General features: G+C 37.7%; 2 protein-coding genes across 5 annotated transcripts; both read right to left on the reverse strand.

Annotated features, from left to right (window-relative positions):
• Positions 1-2: 2 nt before the first annotated feature.
• On the reverse strand, positions 3-6,886 carry Pgd (phosphogluconate dehydrogenase). 3 transcript variants are annotated; one of them, XM_017619566.1, is made up of 6 exons: positions 6,514-6,886; positions 6,072-6,180; positions 5,903-5,971; positions 5,062-5,107; positions 598-1,468; positions 3-518 (listed from the first exon to the last, which is right to left on the reverse strand). In XM_017619566.1, the coding sequence occupies exons 1-6, from the start codon at positions 6,519-6,521 to the stop codon at positions 176-178; spliced, it is 1,446 nt and encodes a 481-aa protein (XP_017475055.1). In that variant the 5' UTR covers positions 6,522-6,886; the 3' UTR covers positions 3-175. The 3 variants fall into 3 exon arrangements, with proteins under 3 accessions (XP_017475055.1, XP_017475056.1, XP_017475054.1); XM_017619567.1 differs by lacking the exon at positions 5,903-5,971 and having other exon boundaries at positions 5,062-5,176; positions 6,514-6,885; XM_017619565.1 differs by lacking the exons at positions 5,903-5,971; positions 6,072-6,180; positions 6,514-6,886 and adding exons at positions 5,277-5,385; positions 5,733-5,895 and having other exon boundaries at positions 5,062-5,176.
• A 3,247-nt stretch (positions 6,887-10,133) lies between these two features.
• Positions 10,134-20,462, reverse strand: D2hgdh (D-2-hydroxyglutaric acid dehydrogenase). 2 transcript variants are annotated; one of them, XM_017619564.1, is made up of 8 exons: positions 20,237-20,462; positions 17,734-17,832; positions 13,480-13,621; positions 12,994-13,385; positions 12,765-12,933; positions 11,437-11,566; positions 11,048-11,370; positions 10,134-10,988 (listed from the first exon to the last, which is right to left on the reverse strand). In XM_017619564.1, exons 2-8 carry the CDS (start codon positions 17,827-17,829, stop codon positions 10,738-10,740), a joined length of 1,503 nt encoding a protein of 500 aa, XP_017475053.1. In that variant the 5' UTR covers positions 17,830-17,832; positions 20,237-20,462; the 3' UTR covers positions 10,134-10,737. The 2 variants fall into 2 exon arrangements, with proteins under 2 accessions (XP_017475053.1, XP_017475052.1); XM_017619563.1 differs by lacking the exon at positions 20,237-20,462 and adding an exon at positions 19,969-20,205.
• Positions 20,463-20,882: the final 420 nt, after the last annotated feature.

Consider the following 20,882-nt stretch of genomic DNA (forward strand, 5'->3'; position numbering starts at 1 on the left):
TAAGTATATTTCGCTTTAAATCCAAATTGCATTACTTTTATTTACACCATTATTATGTATGTTATTTGTATTTCAAGTACTTATATATGTACATATTTATGCAAAATTAATTTCTAATTAGTTACTAAGAATAAGCCGTGGAATGTCATCAGGAATAGTAGCTAATTTATGCCATTTACGCCTGGTATGTACTTGCTGACACATTGCCGCCGGTGCCGGTCCAATTAGTGTGCACGAATTTACCCTCTGCGCCCAGCAACTCGTACGTGTGTGCACCGAAGTAATCACGTTGCGCTTGCAGTAAATTCGCGGGCAGCTTCTCAGTGCGGTAACCATCGTAGAAGGAGAGCGCAGTCGATAGAGCTGGTACGGGAATGCCCCATAGGAAAGCATTGGCTACAACTTGACGCCACGAGTTTTGTCCTACTTCAATAGCTTTCTTGAAAAAGTCATCCAACAACAAATTCGAAAGCTGTGGATTGCGGGTGTATGCGTCCTTGATGTTACCCAAGAAGACACTAAAAATTTAAGTTGAGAGTATTGAGCGTTATACATACAAAGATAAATGATAGCATACGCTCTGATTGATGTTCTCACCTGCGAATGATACAACCGCCACGCCACATCAACGCAATACCGCCATAGTTCAAGTTCCAGTTGTTCTCTTTGGCAGCTTCGCGCATCAACATGAAACCTTGTGCATACGATACAATTTTTGAGCAATACAGCGCATGCTTGATATGATTCAAGAATTTTGGCAGATCATCCACCTGCGCTTTTACACCGGGGCCTTTCAATTGCTTGCTGGCCGCCACACGTTCCTCCTTGAGGGCGGAGAGACAACGAGAGAACACCGCCTCGCCGATTAGCGTTACAGGTACACCATATTGCAGCGCAGCTATGGCTGTCCATTTTCCTGTGCCCTTCTGACCAGCCGTATCACGAATGCGTTCCAGCAGATAGCCTTTATCGTCTTTGTAATTGAGAATGTCACGGGTTATTTCAATGAGGAATGAGTCCAACTCTTCACTATTCCATTTTTCGAACTCAGCAGCCATTTGCGATTGGGAGAGGCCAAGTGCTTTCGTGATTTGGTAGGCTTCGCAAATCAATTGCATATCACCGTATTCAATGCCATTATGTACCATTTTCACAAAGTGTCCAGCGCCACCTTCGCCTACCCACTCGCAGCATGGCTCTTTGTCTGCCTTTGCGCAAATGGCCTGGAAAATTGGTTGTATGAGTGGCCAAGCTTCTGGATGGCCACCGGGCATGAGGGATGGACCATGACGTGCACCTTCCTCGCCACCACTCACACCAGAACCAACGTATAATAGTTTATGAGCACGCAGTTCGTCGCAACGACGGGCGGTATCTTGGTACTCGGAGTTACCACCGTCTATGATAACATCGCCGGGCGAAAGTAGTGGTACCAATTGTTTGATGAAGTCGTCCACCGCACTGCCAGCTGTTAGAAATGAGATGGCAAAATAAGAATGTTAGATTCATGTGAAAATTGTGTAAGATGTAAAAAAGTGCACTCGTTTATGCTGATGAGATTTGAAAGCCGGCGGGATTGATTGCCATCATTGAACCGGGGGAAAGCGCAGAACTAGGTGAGAATATAGACTGACCACCATGCTTTCCCTAGGGACTAAGACAATCGAAGCCCTACTGTCTTCAATTGCAACTAAGCTACGCCCCGCTTTGGCTCAGCATGAAAATTACGATTGGCCTCAATATGATTGAAGGTCAAGCACACAGTAGTGATTGTAGACATTACAGATCACCATCAGCGCGAAGCAAGCAGTCATCGGTAGTATTTAAAGCCAAGGCCTCGAAAGCCACGTATGAAAAAATGGGGGTGCTATCACATACCCTATTGAAGTTCAACCTCTTCAAGCACCCCTGAGCAACGAGATATAAACACTGGCCATCAATAAACTCGCTACAGCGATCAACAACAAGCTCTCGCAACACTTGGGCAATGATAAGAAGAATATGGACATTGTTACCTTAATTTTCGTTCAAAATGAATCGTTTTTACGGATTCGGAGCTAAATGCCTTGATTTTCTATTACAAAACCATCAGTTAGTCGGTACCAAAATACAATTATCAGAAAATAATGCAGCAGTCAAAGGATTTCAAGCAATGATAGCTCCTGTAGACACGAAGATTGGAATCTTGAAATCCCGACTACACTTAAGTTTTAGAGAGATCACTTCTCAATGCTTTTGGACTAAACTTCAGGTAATGAAAATAATTGTAAATAACAAGATTTTTTTATTTATTAGTTCATTGCAAAATAATTATTATTTGAATCAAGAGCATCGTTAACTTTTGATATTTACATATTTTTTCGTTAAAAAATTGTCATTATTTTTTTATTATTTTTTTTCGATCATTGTTAACTTGTATTATAAAGACTGCATTTTATGCGCGTTTTAAATCTTTTATGATCAAGAATATTTATTCTGAAAAAAGGGCTATGGGATAATCGAAAATATAAAAATTCAAAAATAGCGACAATTTTTTATAGAAAAAATAAAAACTATTAAATTTTTTCGGAGAGTCAAGAGGCCTTCCACTCTGTATTCCTTATCCTTTCTTTTTTGTATGGAGTGGCACAAATTGAAGGCCTTGTACTTTTGCTACCCATAGAGGAGCTTCTAGAAGGGCTTTTGGAAATGTTTTAAATATACGTTCTAAATATGAACCAAATCCGACTATAAAGACGGGTTTATAAAATTTTTCAATTCCTGCGTCGTTTTTCGTATTGCATTGTCATCGGGTTCTGAAACAACTGTGAAGTTCTCTAGGTCATTGGAAAGTTGGACAAAAATTTATTTCATGTTTTTTCCCCCCCAAACAAGCAACAACAAGCATACATACAGAGCAAGTTAAATAAAAGCTTGTAAAAAATCATACTTCGTGAAGGTATTTATTTATGGTTCATGTCAAATAGTATGGTTTGTTGCAATCTAAAATGCATATGAATCCATTTGTAAGGTTAAGCAAAAAACAAAACCGACCTCAAATCTCATATAAAAATTTAGGAGTACCGTTAATTTTTTCATGATCCAATGATCGGATCTAAACCAGATTAGTATGGGACCACCTCTGAGACACTACCTTTCTGATGCAAAAAGAATTTCGAATTGATAATCTCCTCCTTTTTTTGAAATCGGTTAATAAAATAAATGATTCGGACTTTAACATAACGCATGATCAAAATCTATTTTTATATGAAAAAAATCCGCAACACTATGAAAAAAATTCTAAAAAACTAACGGTAATTTTTAGCGAGTTGAAACTTGCACTTTATTAGACTAAAATTTAATGGGCTACAAAACTGCATACCCGAAAATTTCAAAATATTCTGATTAAAAATTTGGAAATTTATATAAATTTTTTTTCAAATTTGATTATTTTTTTTTTTAATTGGGCAAGTTTTGAAACTTTTATTTATGTGATGTCTGTTATAGATTGCAAACGTCCGCAAAGATTTGGAAAATCGCAGTTTCTCAATTTTTACATTTTTTGAGCTACACATCGCTAAAATCTGAACACAATGTTTAAATTGTGTATAGGTTTTCATTAAAAAAGTTCCTTAAAATATATCTGAGTTTGAGAAATCTTCTCGAAATCAGTCCATACAAATCCTTATGTATCGTAACAGAACGTTTTGTAAATTACATAAGAATATACCCTACTTATAGTGGAAGGATCATCGTTCATTTAATTGAGCCTGATTTTGAAAAATATTTAATATTTGTAAAAAAAAAAAAAACTCGTGCTGATTGACACTTTTGCTCCTCACTGTATGTACATATGTAAGTATCAATCAAGAAGGAAAAGAGTAGAGCTACAGTATTGGCAAAGTATATATCTTTTTAATAGATACTTTCAGAAAAAAAAATTTTAAAAGAGCAAAAAACAATTGAAATGAAAATAGCACTATTCCCGATATGATTCATTAGATTCACTGATTAGCAAATGTCCTTGAGGTCTTAACCTTATTTGTTAAAATGATATTTTTGAAATTGATTTGGTAGCACTGCTTAGTTAAAGCATGCGACTTAAGTTTGGCTGTAGAAACGCACGAGAAAAGGGCATGTATGTATATGTATGTGAGTGTGTGTGCAATTAAAGCTGATAAGATTTCTTCGACACAAGAAGTATCACCAACCACCAAATTTTATTGGAAATTTGAAATTAAAAATTATTTAGTCCAATTAAATCGAGCAAAAATTTTTTTTTTTTTTTTTTGATGCAGACATGCATCTAGAGGCTCCATGACATTTCTGCATCAAAAACAAAATTTTTAGAAAAAATGTCGCTTACATCTTTTTGTCGGTTATGGCTCGAAATACTTAAAATCTTGTAATAGCTCTTGGAACCTAAATCGTTCTATTGACACCAGTGAACATGAAGTCAAATTTAGTGGTTTTTTTTCTAAAAATCCATCAGCTGTTACACCTTTAGATATGACCGAGTGTACTCGTATTTACCAAGATACATATGTACATATGTATGTATCGCCTCACACTCACTTGGCCCTGCCGACTTACGACCGTGGTTCTAATTCGCGTCGCAATCATGACGTTGCACTAACTGCCGGTTTAAAGGTACATACATATGCATATTTCGTAACGTGCGATCGAAATCAGCAAATCGATAGTGCAGGGAATAGGCATGTATTTCTATTTACTTATCTCTGTACATACATACATGCTAATTGTATTTACATATGTATGTATATATATAATCATTCCTACTCCAGCTGACTAAAGCGATTACCGGTTCGTATCAGCTAAGTATGTATGTATGTAGCTGCTCACTTGAACATAAATGTGTGTATGTATGTATGTATGCATGTATGTAGACGTGTGTGNATTCCTACTCCAGCTGACTAAAGCGATTACCGGTTCGTATCAGCTAAGTATGTATGTATGTAGCTGCTCACTTGAACATAAATGTGTGTATGTATGTATGTATGCATGTATGTAGACGTATGTATATGAACGACATTGACAGTGACATTGTCGTTCTGGACTTACCCTTGACCAAAAGCATGACTTTGCGTGGCACTTTCAATTTGTTAACCATATCCTGCAGTGATGTTGCACCGATCACATTAGTACCCTTGGCTTCGTTCGCCAAAAATTGGTTGACCTACACACAAGCGCGAATGTGAAAGCAAAGTCAAATGTTGAAAGGTTAATATGTACATAGATACTTTTACTTCAAATAAATATTTAAACAACTCACTCACCTTCTCCACGGTGCGATTGTAGGCGCAAACAACAAATCCATTATCGTTCATATTCAATATGAGATTTTGACCCATAACGGCTAAGCCGATCAATGCAATATCCGCTTTCCTGTAATATAACATCGGCATTAGAGTTTAGTGAACATCAAAGTGTAATAAGGGCATTTTTAAGGGTTAATTGTGATTTTATGGCAAATATGAAATTATAATTTTTAGCTTAAAGTTTTTTTTTAAATGCTGCTTGTTTTCGCATTGTGAAATGGTAAAAGGCGGCTAGCGCGCCATACATACATATGTACAAATGTGTGTTTGTGTGTATATGTATTTGCAGCTGCATATGTATGTATGTATGTAATCTTTTTAGGTATATGGCGTGAGTCGCTCACATATACAAATTTATATAAAACTACTACTAACCAGCTATGTATGTATACACGTACATAGCTGTATACTTACGCTGACATGATTTTTTCGTTGTGATAAAATTTTTTTTGCAAATTTTTACAATATGCGATTTCTACACGTTCGGTTTCCGTTGCCCTGTTCGACGTTTATGACGATCACTACACCTCTTTTTCGCTAAGTTTAATCACCGCTTCCACTTGGGTTTCCACTGCTCTNTTAACCATATCCTGCAGTGATGTTGCACCGATCACATTAGTACCCTTGGCCTCGTTCGCTAAAAATTGGTTGACCTACACACAAGCGCGAATGTGAAAGCAAAGTCAAATGTTGAAAGGTTAATATGTATGTAGATACTTTTACTTCAAATCAATATTTAGACAACTCACTCACCTTCTCCACGGTGCGATTGTAGGCGCAAACAACAAATCCATTATCGTTCATATTCAATATGAGATTTTGACCCATAACGGCTAAGCCGATCAATGCAATATCCGCTTTCCTGTAATAGAAATAACATCGGCATTAGAGTTTAGTGAACATCAAAGTGTAATAAGGGCATTTTTAAGGGTTAATTGTGATTTTATGGCAAATATGAAATTATAATTTTTAGTTTAAAGATTTTTTAAATGCTGCTTGTTTTCGCATTGTGAAATGGTAAAAGGCGGCTAGCGCGCCATACATACATATGTACAAATGTGTGTTTGTGTGTGTATTTGCAGCTGCATATGTATGTATGTATGTAATCTTTTTAGGTATATGGCGTGAGTCGCTCACATATACATATTCATATAAAACTACTACTAACCAGCTATATACATAGCTGCATACTTACGCTGACATGATTTTTTCGTTGTGATAAAATTTTTTTTGCAAATTTCTTTTACAATATGCGATTTCTACACGTTCGGTTTCCGTTGCCCTGTTCCACGTTTATGACGATCACTACACCTCTTTTTCCCTAAGTTTAATCACTGCTTCCACTTGGGTTTCCACTGCTCACTTTCGTTTATGTACCGAACTTGTTGGCAATCGCGCGTTTACTGAACGTTGAAATCGTACGAGTGTTGTGGCGACGTTTCTAAAATTTGCCGACAGAAGTAGTGTGCGCCAGAAAGGAAGTCCAAAAGTGTGGGGCCGATAAGTTTGAGCTTTGTGCATTGGATTTGAGCTTTGACGTTTGGTTGTGCTTTCGGCCCAATTGTTTGTTGATTAGGTTGAAAGTTTCTCAATTGTTGTGTTTAAATGTGTACAGTATGGTGCAAAAATTAGTCAGTGAGTCCGCATAGAAAAACTTTTTCTTCGGTTAATCGAAATATGGTGTGTACCTTCTTATACTACAATTGGTGGGGTGTTGAATAGGGAATTCAAATTTAGTCCATTATAAGTGTAAACAAAGAATTATGGGCATTTAACCCAAAAATATCAGTGGCTCATTTTTGCACTAAGCCAAAATACTTTTGAAAACATGTAAAGGACCAAATTTAACTGGGTAATTTTAGCAAATTTATGTTGTTTGACATTTTGCCATTACATTTAATAACCAGCGATGTTAAATATTCAGTCATCCTTCTTGTTGACGAACTGGGTTTCACGATAAGGTTAACAATTTTTAAGCGGAATTAATTCTATACTCGTTACTGGTTCTTTCACAGTTAAAATTGTTGATCGGGGTTACACCCTTTAAAAAGCTTTTGTTCTAGATTTTGGGTCAAAGCCATATTAAGATATTAATGCACGATTATATATAATATTATGTTGTTGTTGTTGTAACGGCTACTAAGCCCCGCTCGGGTCGGCTTGTCCGTCAACGTTGTTGTAGCGGGAACTATGTAAATCCCGCTCGAGTCGGCTCATCCATCGACGATGTCGTCTTCTTCAGCTGAGGGGAGGCCCAGGAAGTGCGCGACTTCAACGGGATCTGTCCAAAGGGACAGGAGCGTTAGCTGGGTGGGGTTTTGGGGGCATGCGAACAGGTGCCGTGAGTAACGTGGCGATTCTCCGCTTGCCGGACACAGGTTGGGCACATCCTCGTTTATTCTGCTCAGGTATGAGTTTAGCCTGCTGCAATAGCCAGAACAAAGTTGGGCTATTGTGGTGTGTGTCTCCCGAGGCAGACAAAGTTCTGTCCCGCCCACGTCAGGTGGTTGTGTGCCCAGAACGGCATTCACAGGTCGAGAGTCTATATAACTCGAGACCGACTCCCTGTGAATGCCGTTCAGGGGCTGTCTGTATGCAGTTGGGTCCAAAGGTTGTTTGATGAACCTCTGGACTTCGTCCGTCAGTTAGTGGAGGTGCTGCCTTGGCGAGGGCTCTTCTGCAAGCAGTTGTCTGTTCTCGAATGACCACGGAGGCATCCTGTCGGAGTCCGTAGTGCCGTATTCTGGCATGTCTGCAGCTGCGTCCTATTAGTCCTCGGAGAATACAGGGGGGCGCTGCATAGTTTAGAACCGGTCGGTCAATTGCCTTGTATGTTGCCAACAAGTTTTTGTTGTCTTTACCCCAGTTGCTACCGGCTAGCGACTTGATGACCTTGTTGCGGCTCTGTACTCGATTGACAATTGCGGTTGTATACGCCGAGAAGGAGAGCACCCTGTCGAAGGTAACTTCGAGGATTTTTGGATTATTCACCGTCGGAAGTGGTACGTCGTTGACGTAAATACCTAGCCGCGGTCTGACCTCCTTCGTACAGGTGGTAAAAAGGGTTGCCGTGGATTTCGTAGGGGAGTGGTTAAGCTCCTTGCAGTGAAGAAGCGAGAAATCTCGGAGAGGTAACCACTTACTTTCGACCACAAGTCATCAATTCCATACCCAGACGCCATTATCGAGCAGTCGTCAGCATAAGAGACGATCGAGACTCCCCCTGTTGGTTGACGAAGCTTCGATATGTAAAAATTAAAGAGCAACGGGGAAAGGGCACTACCCTGTGGGACACCCTGTTTAATATTCCTCAGTTTGCTGACTGGAGTGGCTGACGGCGTCAAACGCTTTTGACAGATCCAGCTCTACTAGGACTGTTTTCTCACAGGAGCGCTTTCGGTTAAGACCACGAGTTATCTGGGTGTTTATGGCGTTAAGTGCTGTTGTTGTGCTGTGCACTTTACGGAAGCCATGCTGACGCCTCGCTGGGGTCAGGTGATTTGTGTAGTGTTTCAATGTCTTCGCTACCGGGGAAAGGAGGGTTATCGGGCGATAAGACTCTCCCTTGTTGGCTGGTTTCCCCGACGATGATGACAGTTTGCATGGACAGATTGAATACCTTGGTTAAAGAATCTACTCCCGCAGGACCCAATTTTTTCAGCATCAACATGGAGATTCCGTCGGGACCTATGGATTTGGAGGCTTTCGCTTTCCCGACGGCTACCTAAACTTCACCGCCGGTGAAAACCAGAGGCGCACTGTGTGTTGGCAGTTTGTGCAGCCTTCTCGTCACTCGACGCTTGGCTTTGTTCGCCGGAGGGTGCAATGTGAATTATCGGCTAAAATAGTTCGCGCATCGCTCCGGATCCGACGAGGCGTGGTCGCCGAAAGAGATTTCGTCTTTTGTCGTCACGCTTCGTCGGGTTGAACAGCGACCTCATGATTGACCAAAGCTTTCTCACACCAGAGGCGCAGTTGCAAGTCTCCAAATGCTCTTTCCACTTCTTCAGCTTACCTATGTTCACAAGTTGCCGAATCTCCGTGTTGAGATCCCTTATACGGGGATTTCCGGGATAGGCCGGACGAAGGTTGTCACGCTCATCGGCTAGAAAAGCCGCTGCAGCTTGAAATTTCGGACGCGGGTCCAAAATGCATCCGGCTTGAACGAAGGGAGCTGCAGCAGCAGTGACAACCCTGTGGAACTCACGCTCACCTACGTGAACGTCGGTTGGTGTGGGAAGGGCAGAGAAGATGTTTTCAGCTACTTTCACGAAGCCGTTCCAATCAGCTCTAGAAAAGTCGATGTAGGATCTGTGTTCCGCGGAAGCAAAGTCGCCAGGTTTATCAATCGAGATAACTATGGGCAGATGGTCCATCTTTGGAGAATCGAGTTCTGAGTACTTTTGGTATCGATACTGCCCAACACTAATACATAGTATGTACATATGTATGTACGTAGTCTGATTAAGAAGTTGACTACCACAAGAGAGAAATGCTTCTTTCCTGTGAGTAGTCTCTCATGTTCACGTATATCCCAAAGTCGAAGTAATTTTGTAGCAGACCACGTTAGAGCAATAACCTCCACAACGGCGGTACTATCGAAAGCCACTACTTAAATGTCTAATCTATCTAGCTTCGAAAACGTTTTCGATCTTTATATAGGCTTGTTTATTGACTTCCATACACCAGTTACGACTACTGCCGGTCGACATATCACTCTTATGTTAACATGTATATTCAGATACAAATTTCACGGGTTATATTGTATATTTACAACAGTACTTAAAATCTATTGCTAACCAAAGAATATTTTTCAATACTATACATATGTACATATGTATGTACATCCATGTGACTTCATATGTGGGGCAAAATTCGCCATGTGTGCCAGGAAAAAAATGTATGGCAGGATTTTGTTCAAACTCCACCACGTTGTTGCTTTGGCTACTGGTAACCATTGTGTAAATTTTTTTTTTTCTACCGCGGTTTTTTGTCGAGTTAAATGAGTTTTTACATGCAAATTTGAGCCCTTTTTCGTAGTCACAAGTTATCTTAAAATTCTTATCTCATGTCACACTTATGACAGAGAATCAAAAATTGCTGACCTATTAGAACTTTTTCCGTGCTTTTTGGTGAAAACTATAATTTTTTGCTAAAATGTTTTTTTTTTACAAAAAAAATATGCTTTTCCATTTTTGGTTTTTTTTTTCACAAACAGCTTATTTCGATAGCTTATTTTATAAGCTTTCCAACGATATATAACTTGTATTGGGCGTGGCAAAGGGACTACAAGTTTTTCCTAAATTTCTTATCTCAATACACACATTTTTTTTCCTGGTCCACTTGGCGAATTTTGCCCCATATATTTTTTTGTATGTATATTCATATCTACATATAAATCTTAGTCCTCGATTACTTTTTAATTTAGCACCTTATACGGGTTCAAGATGCCATTGGGATCCAAAAGTTGTTTCATCTCACGCATCTTGGCAATGGCAGCTGGGCTTTTACTGTATTTCAGATAGTTCTTTTTTAGAAAACCAATGCCATGCTCAGCGCTAATACTACCCTTAACCTGCGCTGTATACTCGTAGACGAAGGGTTCAATGCATTTATAGATTTCTTGTGTAAACTCTGGACAACAGATATTCAGATGCAAATTGGAATCGCCTGTAAATAGAAGCACTGTTCGGTATTAAGTCCAAAACTTCAAACTTCTAAAGTCTCACCCAAATGTCCATAACCGCAAACGCGTGTTGCCAAACCACCTACACGTTCTTTCATCACATCAACAATATGATAAAACTCACGCAATGGCAAAGAGATGTCATATTTGAAACAGAAGCCATCCTCTACCAGCGCAACCGGCACCAATTCACGTAACTTCCAGATCTCTTGCATTTTACCCACCTCCGCTGTTATAGTGCCATCAATAATGTGTCCTTTCTCCATGCCATTTTCAAGAAAGCGATTAAATTTTTCCATATCATGTTCAGCATTGCTGCCGGAAGTCTCAATTAGCATGTAAAATGGATAGCCTTCGATTGGTGAACTGGATGGGTAAGAGAAAAAAATAAGTTTTTTTTTTTAATGATCTTTGGCAGTAGTTTTATTTTACTTGAGTTTGAAGTGGTTTACACTGGCATCTAAGGAAGCGGCGTCGATCATTTCGCAGGACGAAAGGATTTCACCCAAAAATTGCCTGGAGTGGCGGAAAGTTTTGAGAACATCGTCGAAGGAGGGCACACCTGAAAATTAAAGAAGTAGAAAAGTGTATTTACATACTTACTACTACTTCCCTTTGTTTAAAAAATGTTTATTATTTTTTATGAAAATATTAATTGGATGACTGTTTGACATTATTATTTTTTATGAAAATATTAATTGGATGACTGTTTGACATTAGGAATTAATGACCTCTGCTTAAATGTAAATGGTCACCTCTCCGAACTTTCTCGCTCCTTCACTCCACGTATCCTAACTCTCTCTCAGACGAAATCAGGCTTCAACTAGATAATCACGTGGATGGCACACCAATTCTATTGGCGAACACCCCGAACAATGACGCGGTCCATAGCTATACAGAACAACCGTTGGATCCGACGACGTACAGATAAGCTATCGACGGCAATCATAGAAAGTCCGTATCCACCTTCTGCGTCTCTCGCCCCATGAATGCCGTGATAGGAACCCAATCTCTACCTATTGCAGACAACGGAGCTTCAGCTGTCACGTGAGAACCGCCGTTACTCTTACCCACTGGCTGTCTGAATACTGTAGCCTATCTACCTATCCAGACTGGACTCCGACAAACCCAATGAGTGTCAAAATGTGGAGACTCGCCCCACGACACCAACCACCTCTTCACTGCAAGTTTTTCGACAACGATTTATGGACAACCCAACCGACGTAGGCGGAGCTTAGTATTGCCGCTACAACAATAACAAGAACAAATTTTTGCGGATTCATGCTGAATCCCTCACTGCCACACCACTTTCACACCGGCCTTTGGTTGTACTCATAAGTTCGGAATCAGTATTTATCCCTTTGATATAAGTGTTTGGTCATGGAGTTAGATCCGCTACCAGTTCACACTCTAGGGAACCTATTGCAAATAACCTGCCTAAAGTAAGTCCCAATCCATTTGAAGGTTCTTCCTATTNCGGAGCTTCAGCTGTCACGTGAGAACCGCCGTTACTCTTACCCACTGGCTTTCTGAATACTGTAGCCTATCTACCTATCCAGACTGGACTCCGACAAACCCAATGAGTGTCAAAATGTGGAGACTCGCCCCACGACACAGAGTGAAGTTAACTCTCAATTTTTTTACGCACCGATAATCTATATATGTACAAACATACAAATATGTAAGACTAACCTTCTGTTGTTCACCCCAGCAAGCTCTGTCATTTTATTATCTAACCCTCCAAATACATAATCGCTTACCCAAAAACGCTACATGCTGTGCTTGTGGTTGCGGCGCGCACAACATAGAGACTTTGGTCACTACGCCCAGTGTGCCTTCAGAACCAATGAATAGATGCTTCAAATGGTAGCCTGTATTGTCCTTTTTAAAGTCAGACATGAGATCGAGTATCTCGCCACTAGCTAGAACCTGAAATTGAACTCATTACGAATTTCACAAACTTCTGTAATCAATATTTAAAATACTCACCGCTTCCACTCCCAATACGATGCCATGCAGATTACCATAACGCAATACACGCAACCCTCCAGCATTGGTAGATACATTACCGCCAATGTGACAGCTTGACTTGGCGCCCAAATCGAGCGGCACTACTAATCCCAATTCTCTCGCTTTCAAATCCAAATTCTCCAGTATGCAACCGGCTTCACACGCCGCTATACCAGTGATCTCATCGATGTGTAGAATCTTGTCGAGTCGCGCCAAAGAAATCACAATTTCATCACAAACCGGCACAGAACCACCTACCAAGCCGGTGTTACCACCCTGCGGACAAACCGCCAATTTACGTTCATTGCAGTACTTCAGTATGGCGGATACCTCCTGAGTGGAGCTGGGTCGCAGCACAAGTTGACTATCACCTACATATGTATGTATGTATTTATATTTAAGTGGACATTTTTTTACTAAGTCTGGCATTGAGAGCTTCAACCCCCTCAGCGCCGAACAACTCACCCCGTACACTTCGCAAAAAATCGACATTGTAACCCTGCAAGTCTTCTTGAACCATATGATTCTTGCCAACAATTGACTCGAAGAAAGCCACATCCTTGCCTTCTAAATTGGCATAATTACCGCGCTTCACATTGTGGCGCACCTGAAGTTGGAGAATTTAAAAAGGATAATAGGAATAGCCACGACTGTAAATAAATATGTGAATTAGGGATGTTAATTTTTTTGCGCTTTTTACGATCCCGGGGATTTTCGGGATGTTGTTATCGCAATCCTGGGACGAATCCCGGGATTTAGATATTCATTACATTTCAACAACTTGAATCCAAAAAATTGCTTCTACCTCGCCCTCCATAAAATGAATAATAATAGATGGGTTTGAAACCTACATTTTTATTTAAAGTGGCGTTTTTATTTGTTTTTCTGACGTCAGAATTTATTTTCAAGGACCTTAAAATTTCAAAGATATGATTAATTCCAAAAATTATCTAAAAAATTCAATACAATGTGGAATAAAAATATGGGTAAAATTCAAATTTTTTTGGATTCCCAAGGAAGAACAGGTAATTTTTTAAACTGATAAAGTTAGGACGAAATTCGAGAATGTTATCTAGTTTGTATAAGCTCTTAACATATAATTTTTTCAAAAACAAATATTGCGCAATTTCAAGGATAAAATTTTAAAAGGGCATTTTCAATACTAACCAGTCCTTATGCACCAAAAAATTTAATCTGATTAGATTCCACAGAATTTCCTCTTTAATTTGATACCCATACTTCTTCTCTAAGCACATTTCACTGAATTTTTTAAATCATTTTTAGATTACTGACGTCCGAGTGAAAAACTAAAAACGCAATTTTACTATATTTGGCCTATGGTTTCGCGAATATATTGGTTTTTTTTGTATAAAATTTTCTATCGCACGGTGGTATATGTATAGTGAGCTAGACATTTATTTATATTGGTCAAGAAATGGAGTTTCTATTATTTCCATCAGTGCATATTACGAATCCTGAAAATCCCGGGATTAACATCCCTAATGTGAATACAGACAAAGTCTTAACAAGGGGCAATAAGCCACCCTTAATGAGCTTTCCTTGCATTATTACGCGAGTGAGACGTTGCTTTTGTCTGAATTAGTTTGACTTCGGTATGGTGAAGAATACTTTCACCCCAAAAGAAGGGGTGTCCGCAAAGCAGCATGTGTTAAAATAACAAGGCAACAACAAAAGAATATGTATGCTTATAAGGCGGAGCTGTTCAGATGCATGTGGGCATATCGCATATGTAATTCAAAATTTACGTTTTTGGCGATTTCATCATATAATTAACAAGCTTGATAAGGAGAATATGTATGTTCAGCCTAGCAGATGACTAAACTTCCCAAAAGTGGCGTAGATGTGTGTCTTTCCATCTATCTTTTGGTATACCAACTGAATGAGTTGATCAAAGNATGTATGCTTATAAGGCGGAGCTGTTCAGATGCATGTGGGCATATCGCATATGTAATTCAAAATTTACGTTTTTGGCGATTTCATCATATAATTAACAAGCTTGATAAGGAGAATACATATGTATGTTCAGCCTAGCAGATGACTAAACTTCCCAAAAGTGGCGTAGATGTGTGTCTTTCCATCTATCTTTTGGTATACCAACTGAATGAGTTGATCAAAGTTTGATTGCGTTTTCCCACAAAATTAAAATTTTGAAATAATCTATATCAGGACAATTCTTAATACTCCCGGGGAGTTTGTTCTCCGGCATTTGTTTCTCCCGAGAGAGAAATCTTCCAATAATTAACCCCCAGGGAGTAGCATTTTCCCCGAAAACTTGGGAAAAGCTGTTTGACACTCTTTTGAGAGCTCAACTCCGCCATTTAATATGAAAAATCCTCAGGGAATTTTTTTTCGTAATAGGAGGAAAGGGAAAAGAGAGAAAACTCCCAGGGATTTTCTGTTCAGAATTGGCCTGTATATGTAATACGCGGGATTTTTTGTCCAGGATAAAAGATCTGTACCGCAAATCGGTTTTAGTTTTTCGAAAAGAGTTGCCACCTGTTGAAAAATTAAATTCAAATTATTTAGTTTATTAGTTCGTTCGATTTTCAAAAATGAGGCGTCAAACTAAAAGCCTTGGACTGTATATGTGCAATAAGTTTTTACTTTTTTGAAAAGAGTTGCCACCTGTTGAAAAATTAAATTCAAATTATTTAGTTTATTAGTTCGTTCGATTTTCAAAAATGAGGCGTCAAACTAAAAGCCTTGGACTGTATATGTGCAATAAGTTTTTACTTTTTTGAAAAGAGTTGCCACCTGTTGAAAAATTAAATTCAAATTATTTAGTTTATTAGTTCGTTCGATTTTCAAAAATGAGGCGTCAAACTAAAAGCCTTGGACTGTATATGTGCAATAAGTTTTTACTTTTTTGAAAAGAGTTGCCACCTTTTAAAAAATTATATTCAAATTATTTAAAAAATTAAATCAATTATAACAAACTGGGTATTAATCGAAATGGTTTTGAAAAGCTTTGTTTCATAGCTGAACTATAGGAGGGTTGCCACCTGTTTAACAAATCGTATTAGGTAAGAGAAATGCATATGTATCACCAATAACATATGGGTGCCAAACGAAAGGGGTTTCAGAAATTAATAGTTTATAAATATTTTGAAGAGGGTACCCATAAACGAAAGACACAAGATCACGCGAGAAGGAAAACAAAAAAAAAAGTTATAAAAGTTAGCTGTTGGAATCTCCACGCCATCTTTGTTGTAAGAACAAAGAAAACCGTGTAATTGTTGAACGCATGAATAATCGTTTTTATTATGCAAATTCTTCTATAAATCATGTCCTTGTGTTAAATTATTCTATTCCCTATGTGTACACACGTTGTCACAAGCGAAAATTAAGAAAATTTAATAAAAAAGCTACAACCAAATTGTAAACAACGAACAAATGTAAACAAACGGCTAATGTCAAAATCGCTCTACTTTTTTTCTAAAGGCGATTATAACGGGCTACTCTTCTCGCGTGATCTTGTATTTTTGGTTGAGTAAACTAACCAGAATGTAGTACCACAACCACAAGCTATTTCGCTAGCTACATCAGCAATAATACTCCACAACCACAGCTACACATTCTTATTAGCTAGTAAGAAATCTTTAGTTTAGACATTTCGAATGTAGCGAGTTGCCACGTGTTTAAAAAATTACATTCAAATTATTCAGTTTGACGGGTTTGAAAGTGATTTATTCCTGTCGTCTATTTAGGAGGGTTGCCATTTGTTCAAACAATCAAATTCGAGTTCATCAATTTATTGAAATACATGTGTATCACAATGTCAGACGAAAGAGATTTAAGAAAAATTTGGTTTGAGAATACTTTTGAAAAGGACTTTCTAAAATGAGCGGTCAAATTAGATACCCTAACCAGTAGATGTATGATGTTTTATTTTTTTAATTAAGAATTTTTTCATCGTCATAGGGTGATTTGAAATTCGATGAAAATAAAAAAATGCACTATGCGAGACTGCTCTTCACTCATAAATGGCTCACGGTTTTGATGAAATATGACACTCTGATCTCTTATAACTCTGACTAACATTTGGAATGTTTTTTAAGTTTGTGAAATTAAATTTTGGGGGTTTTTTCTTTATAAGGAGCAAACGGTTAGATGCATTTTTTTTTCAAATGTCGAAAATCAAAAGTTCCAGGCGTTTAATAATGTACAGAACTAGTGAAGTAAACAAATTTTAACTAAGTTTTCAAGCTTGGTAATTTAAATGAAGAATAATGAACAAGTTATTTTTAAGAAAGAAGTAATTTTTAATTACGAAAAAGCATCTGTGAAGTGCACAACGACACATATAAAAATGTGTACACCCAAATTTATTACTGGTTGGGTTGATGCTCTCTCATATGGATATTTTTTTTTAGATTTAGCGCGTTTTTTTAATTCAAAATTTTTTCCCCTCAGTGCAAGAGAATTTTTCGAAGTCAAATTTAAGTACCCGTTATGTATGTGAGTGTCCGGATACTAGGTCGTTTATGCGGTTTTAACTTGAGAATGCATTAATTTTATGGTAAGAATATATCGCTTTTGAAATACGATGTTGAAATACCATCAAGCGTTCTTTAAACCGGACAAAAGCAATCTTGAATGTAAAATTTTCGGTTTTAAAAAATCTTGAAATAAGAATTTTATAGCTAATCCACTTAAACCGTTAAATGCAAGTATTACAGCAAAATAATTTTTACAAACCTGTGTTAATTCCGGAATGCCAGAAGCTTTGTACGTTCTAAAAAACGATTTCACGACGTTTGATGATCGCAGTTTAAGAAGTCCATTTACCGACATTTTCTAAATCGAGAAAAACAATTTTATTTGCATGTGGTTGTGTTATTTACGTCCATTTTCTATAGGTACATACAAGTTTTCTCAACAATCGGATGGGGCGTATCTTAAAATTTACCCCACCTCGTTAAAAATTGCAAAACGAAGACAAAACGGTATAAAATGAATGAGAAAGCTATTGAACCATTTTGCAGAGAGCTGGCATTTCTCTCTGATGTCTACCAACTCTTTAAGAGTAAAAACGCGCAGTGCAGTTCTCTTTCAAATACCAAACGAAAATACAAAAAGAAATGTCAAAAACAAAATCCATTGTAAAATCCACAAAAACTGCAGCCAAGTTCGCGCATTTTTGCATTGGACGTCGTTTGTTGACATTTCGTTTTTTTCTTTGTGCGCTACTTCGTCTAATTGTAATTTCGTAAAATTTTTTCTTTTGTTAAAAAGTGCTATTGAACATAAATGGAAAATCCAAAGTGCAAACATTCTTAAAAAATATGCATTTTGCGCGATCGTTTGATGTTGAAAGAAACTAGTAAGGTGCTGAAATAGAATTTATTGAGACGTGCAAATTGTTTGGATTTTCAGAGGACGCGCTGCTTTGTATGTGTGTATTCGAGCGTCTAATCGCCTGCAACGCTAGTTCTTTCCCGATTTTCATGACTTTGTGTGCATTTAAATACAAAAAAATTGCAGCGATTTTCATGCAGGTTTAATTTAATCAGAACAAAGTTTTAAACTGTTAATAAAATTTCGTGCCCTTCGATTTCGAGAACCTGAAAATCGGCGCACAATTGTGAGACATTTTGCTATGTGGTAAGTAAACTTAACTTGACTTAATTTATGTCGGGTGTCTGACCGAGTGGCAGGCCATCAAATTCTGCGGCAGGTAAACAAGCAACAGTTGTGGACTTCTATGGTGGTTGTGACATTGCGGCTATGTTGAAATTTTATTAGGATCGGACAGCCATTTATGTACATATGTATGTATGTACTGATGTATGGAGGCGCTACGATAGACATGACCAAAAGTGATTTTTTATTTTAATACTCTTGGTAAATTGGTTATGCACTTGTGGCGATAGTATGCATCCCAATAGGTGGCTTGGCTGGACTCACGGAAATACTACAATTTAACTGAAATGAAATGATAACAGCAAGTGGATTTGAATGAATGTCGAATTACATTATGGGACAATGTATTAAATAGTTTTATAACATTAATTGGGTCATATCTAAGAAATGCTTTGCTTAAAATGAGATTAATCTAATATATATGTATTTTATAAAATATTCTAAATATGCCGGCGTTAATATAGAGAAGTTCTAAAAAATCGCCGCCGGCTTGAGGGTCTCGTAATCGGCCCTATCGCGAATTTTACGTGAACAAATATTCCCAAAAATTGTAAAGCAAACAGATATATTTTTTTTTTTTTAATTTGTTTTTGTTTTGCAAGTTTAATTATGGAAAAGATTTATTCACATTGGAATTGGCGCAATGTTTCCGGTTATGTATGTACATGTGGACACCAGCCGAATAACTGTAATCAAAAAAATCTTAATGTAAATGTCATATTCCAACCCTATTAGGTTTATTTGAGGATGAATACACCTTCGGCTCCAGTGCCTGTGTAAAATATTCGGAGAAATTTTTCATCTAGTCTGGGACGTGGGTCTGATATCTACAGGTGTCGATTAAGGCCACTCGTTCGAGCCATGGGTTAAAGCGGTAATATAGCTTAGAGAAACAGCCATTTCGAAATAAGTAAACTCGAAATTAGGCCAAAATCGCATTTTGAGGTTAAGTTATTTAAAATTTGTTTTCGGGCAATTCTCACGACAAGGCCGAATATGTTGTCACAGGTACCTATTTCGGACTGAAATGCAGTAATGTTTAGATAAAAATTTGATTTAATATCACCGACAATTTTTCTTTTTGAAGCATTTAGTAGCGAATTGTAAATTTTTTGAAATCTTATGTTATCAACTGCGACACTTCAGCGTAGATAATGTACGTAGTAGTATTGTCCATTTTATGCAATAAGTAAACGTCCACAAGAGTGATAAGTAATGTACATCACACATTCTAATATTCGCACATTCAGTTAATTTTTAGCAATGCACATTTCTCTTCTACATACATACATATGAAATCAAAAGAATATTTAATTGAGCAATAAATGGTATATGGCTGCAGTTTTCTTTTACAGCTTTATCAACGCGGTTTTTGTTTGCACTTTTTTCGCATACATTTACCCAACCCGATTTACGCGTAAACAAACAATGGCGAAACGTCAAATACCAATTTGTCGGCAAAAAAACACATTTAAACAAATATTTAACAAGTGTTGAGAACCTATTAAAATGTCTTAGCATTAAAATTTTTTCACAAATCTTATTAATTCATACTTACTATCACTTTGTATCAAAAATATCACAATAAAACAAAATCTCACTGCAAATTTTATTCAAAGTCAAATAACACAATGTCAATGCATTTGTTCAACTACAGAAAAACTTGCACATTCCCCAAGAAATTCGTTTGCCTCTTTTTGATAGCGTCTGATAGTAGAAGCGATTAAATAATTATGAGAGCTCGTGCAAACAACAACGACAACCACATTTAAGCCCCATGGTGGGACTAACACCAGAGCAAAGCAATAAGATTAGGTACGTGCAGCGTTGCCATACGGGAAATGTCAAATAAAATTTTAAAGGGTTTAGTAATTTTGGATAAAAGGTAAAAAAATCAATCGAATTAACGGAATCGGTGTCAGTTTAAGAGACTGTCAAATGAAAAGGTTTAATTTTTTTCTTAAATTTGTTTGTTTTCAATCCCCAATTCTATTATCTATGTATAATATTCCAAAAAGTTGAAAAAGGTACTGATTTTTGTATACATAGTCATATTTATGTACATATGTCACCGAGCATAGATATACCTTTCGCTTTGTTTATTTGCTCGGGTTTTTAAATTTTCCGAGTTTGAAAAAATTTTCTGATCGCCAAAACTCGGATTGCAAGGGCTACGGTTACTTTGGATTTGTGTGCATTCTATA

Source organism: Rhagoletis zephyria, unplaced genomic scaffold, assembly GCF_001687245.7.
Source record: "Rhagoletis zephyria isolate East Lansing unplaced genomic scaffold, Rhagoletis_zephyria_1.1 Rzeph_scaffold_01900, whole genome shotgun sequence".
NCBI classification, from domain to species: Eukaryota; Metazoa; Arthropoda; class Insecta; order Diptera; family Tephritidae; genus Rhagoletis; species Rhagoletis zephyria.

Excerpts from the sequence above, each read along its gene's own strand:
- Pgd (XM_017619566.1), bottom strand. Across the intron at positions 1,469-5,061 it reads AGTCATGCTTTTGGTCAAGG|CTGGCAGTGCGGTGGACGAC; the intron begins GTAAGTCCAGAA and ends CATTTCTAACAG. Across the intron at positions 519-597 it reads GGCGGTTGTATCATTCGCAG|TGTCTTCTTGGGTAACATCA; the intron begins GTGAGAACATCA and ends TTAAATTTTTAG.
- D2hgdh (XM_017619563.1), bottom strand. The coding sequence starts at position 20,199 with ATGCTAAGACATTTTAATAGGTTCTCAACACTTGTTAAATATTTGTTT. Across the intron at positions 13,386-13,479 it reads TTTTTTGCGAAGTGTACGGG|GTGATAGTCAACTTGTGCTG; the intron begins GTGAGTTGTTCG and ends ATACATATGTAG. Across the intron at positions 11,371-11,436 it reads GTAAACCACTTCAAACTCAA|TTCACCAATCGAAGGCTATC; the intron begins GTAAAATAAAAC and ends TTACCCATCCAG.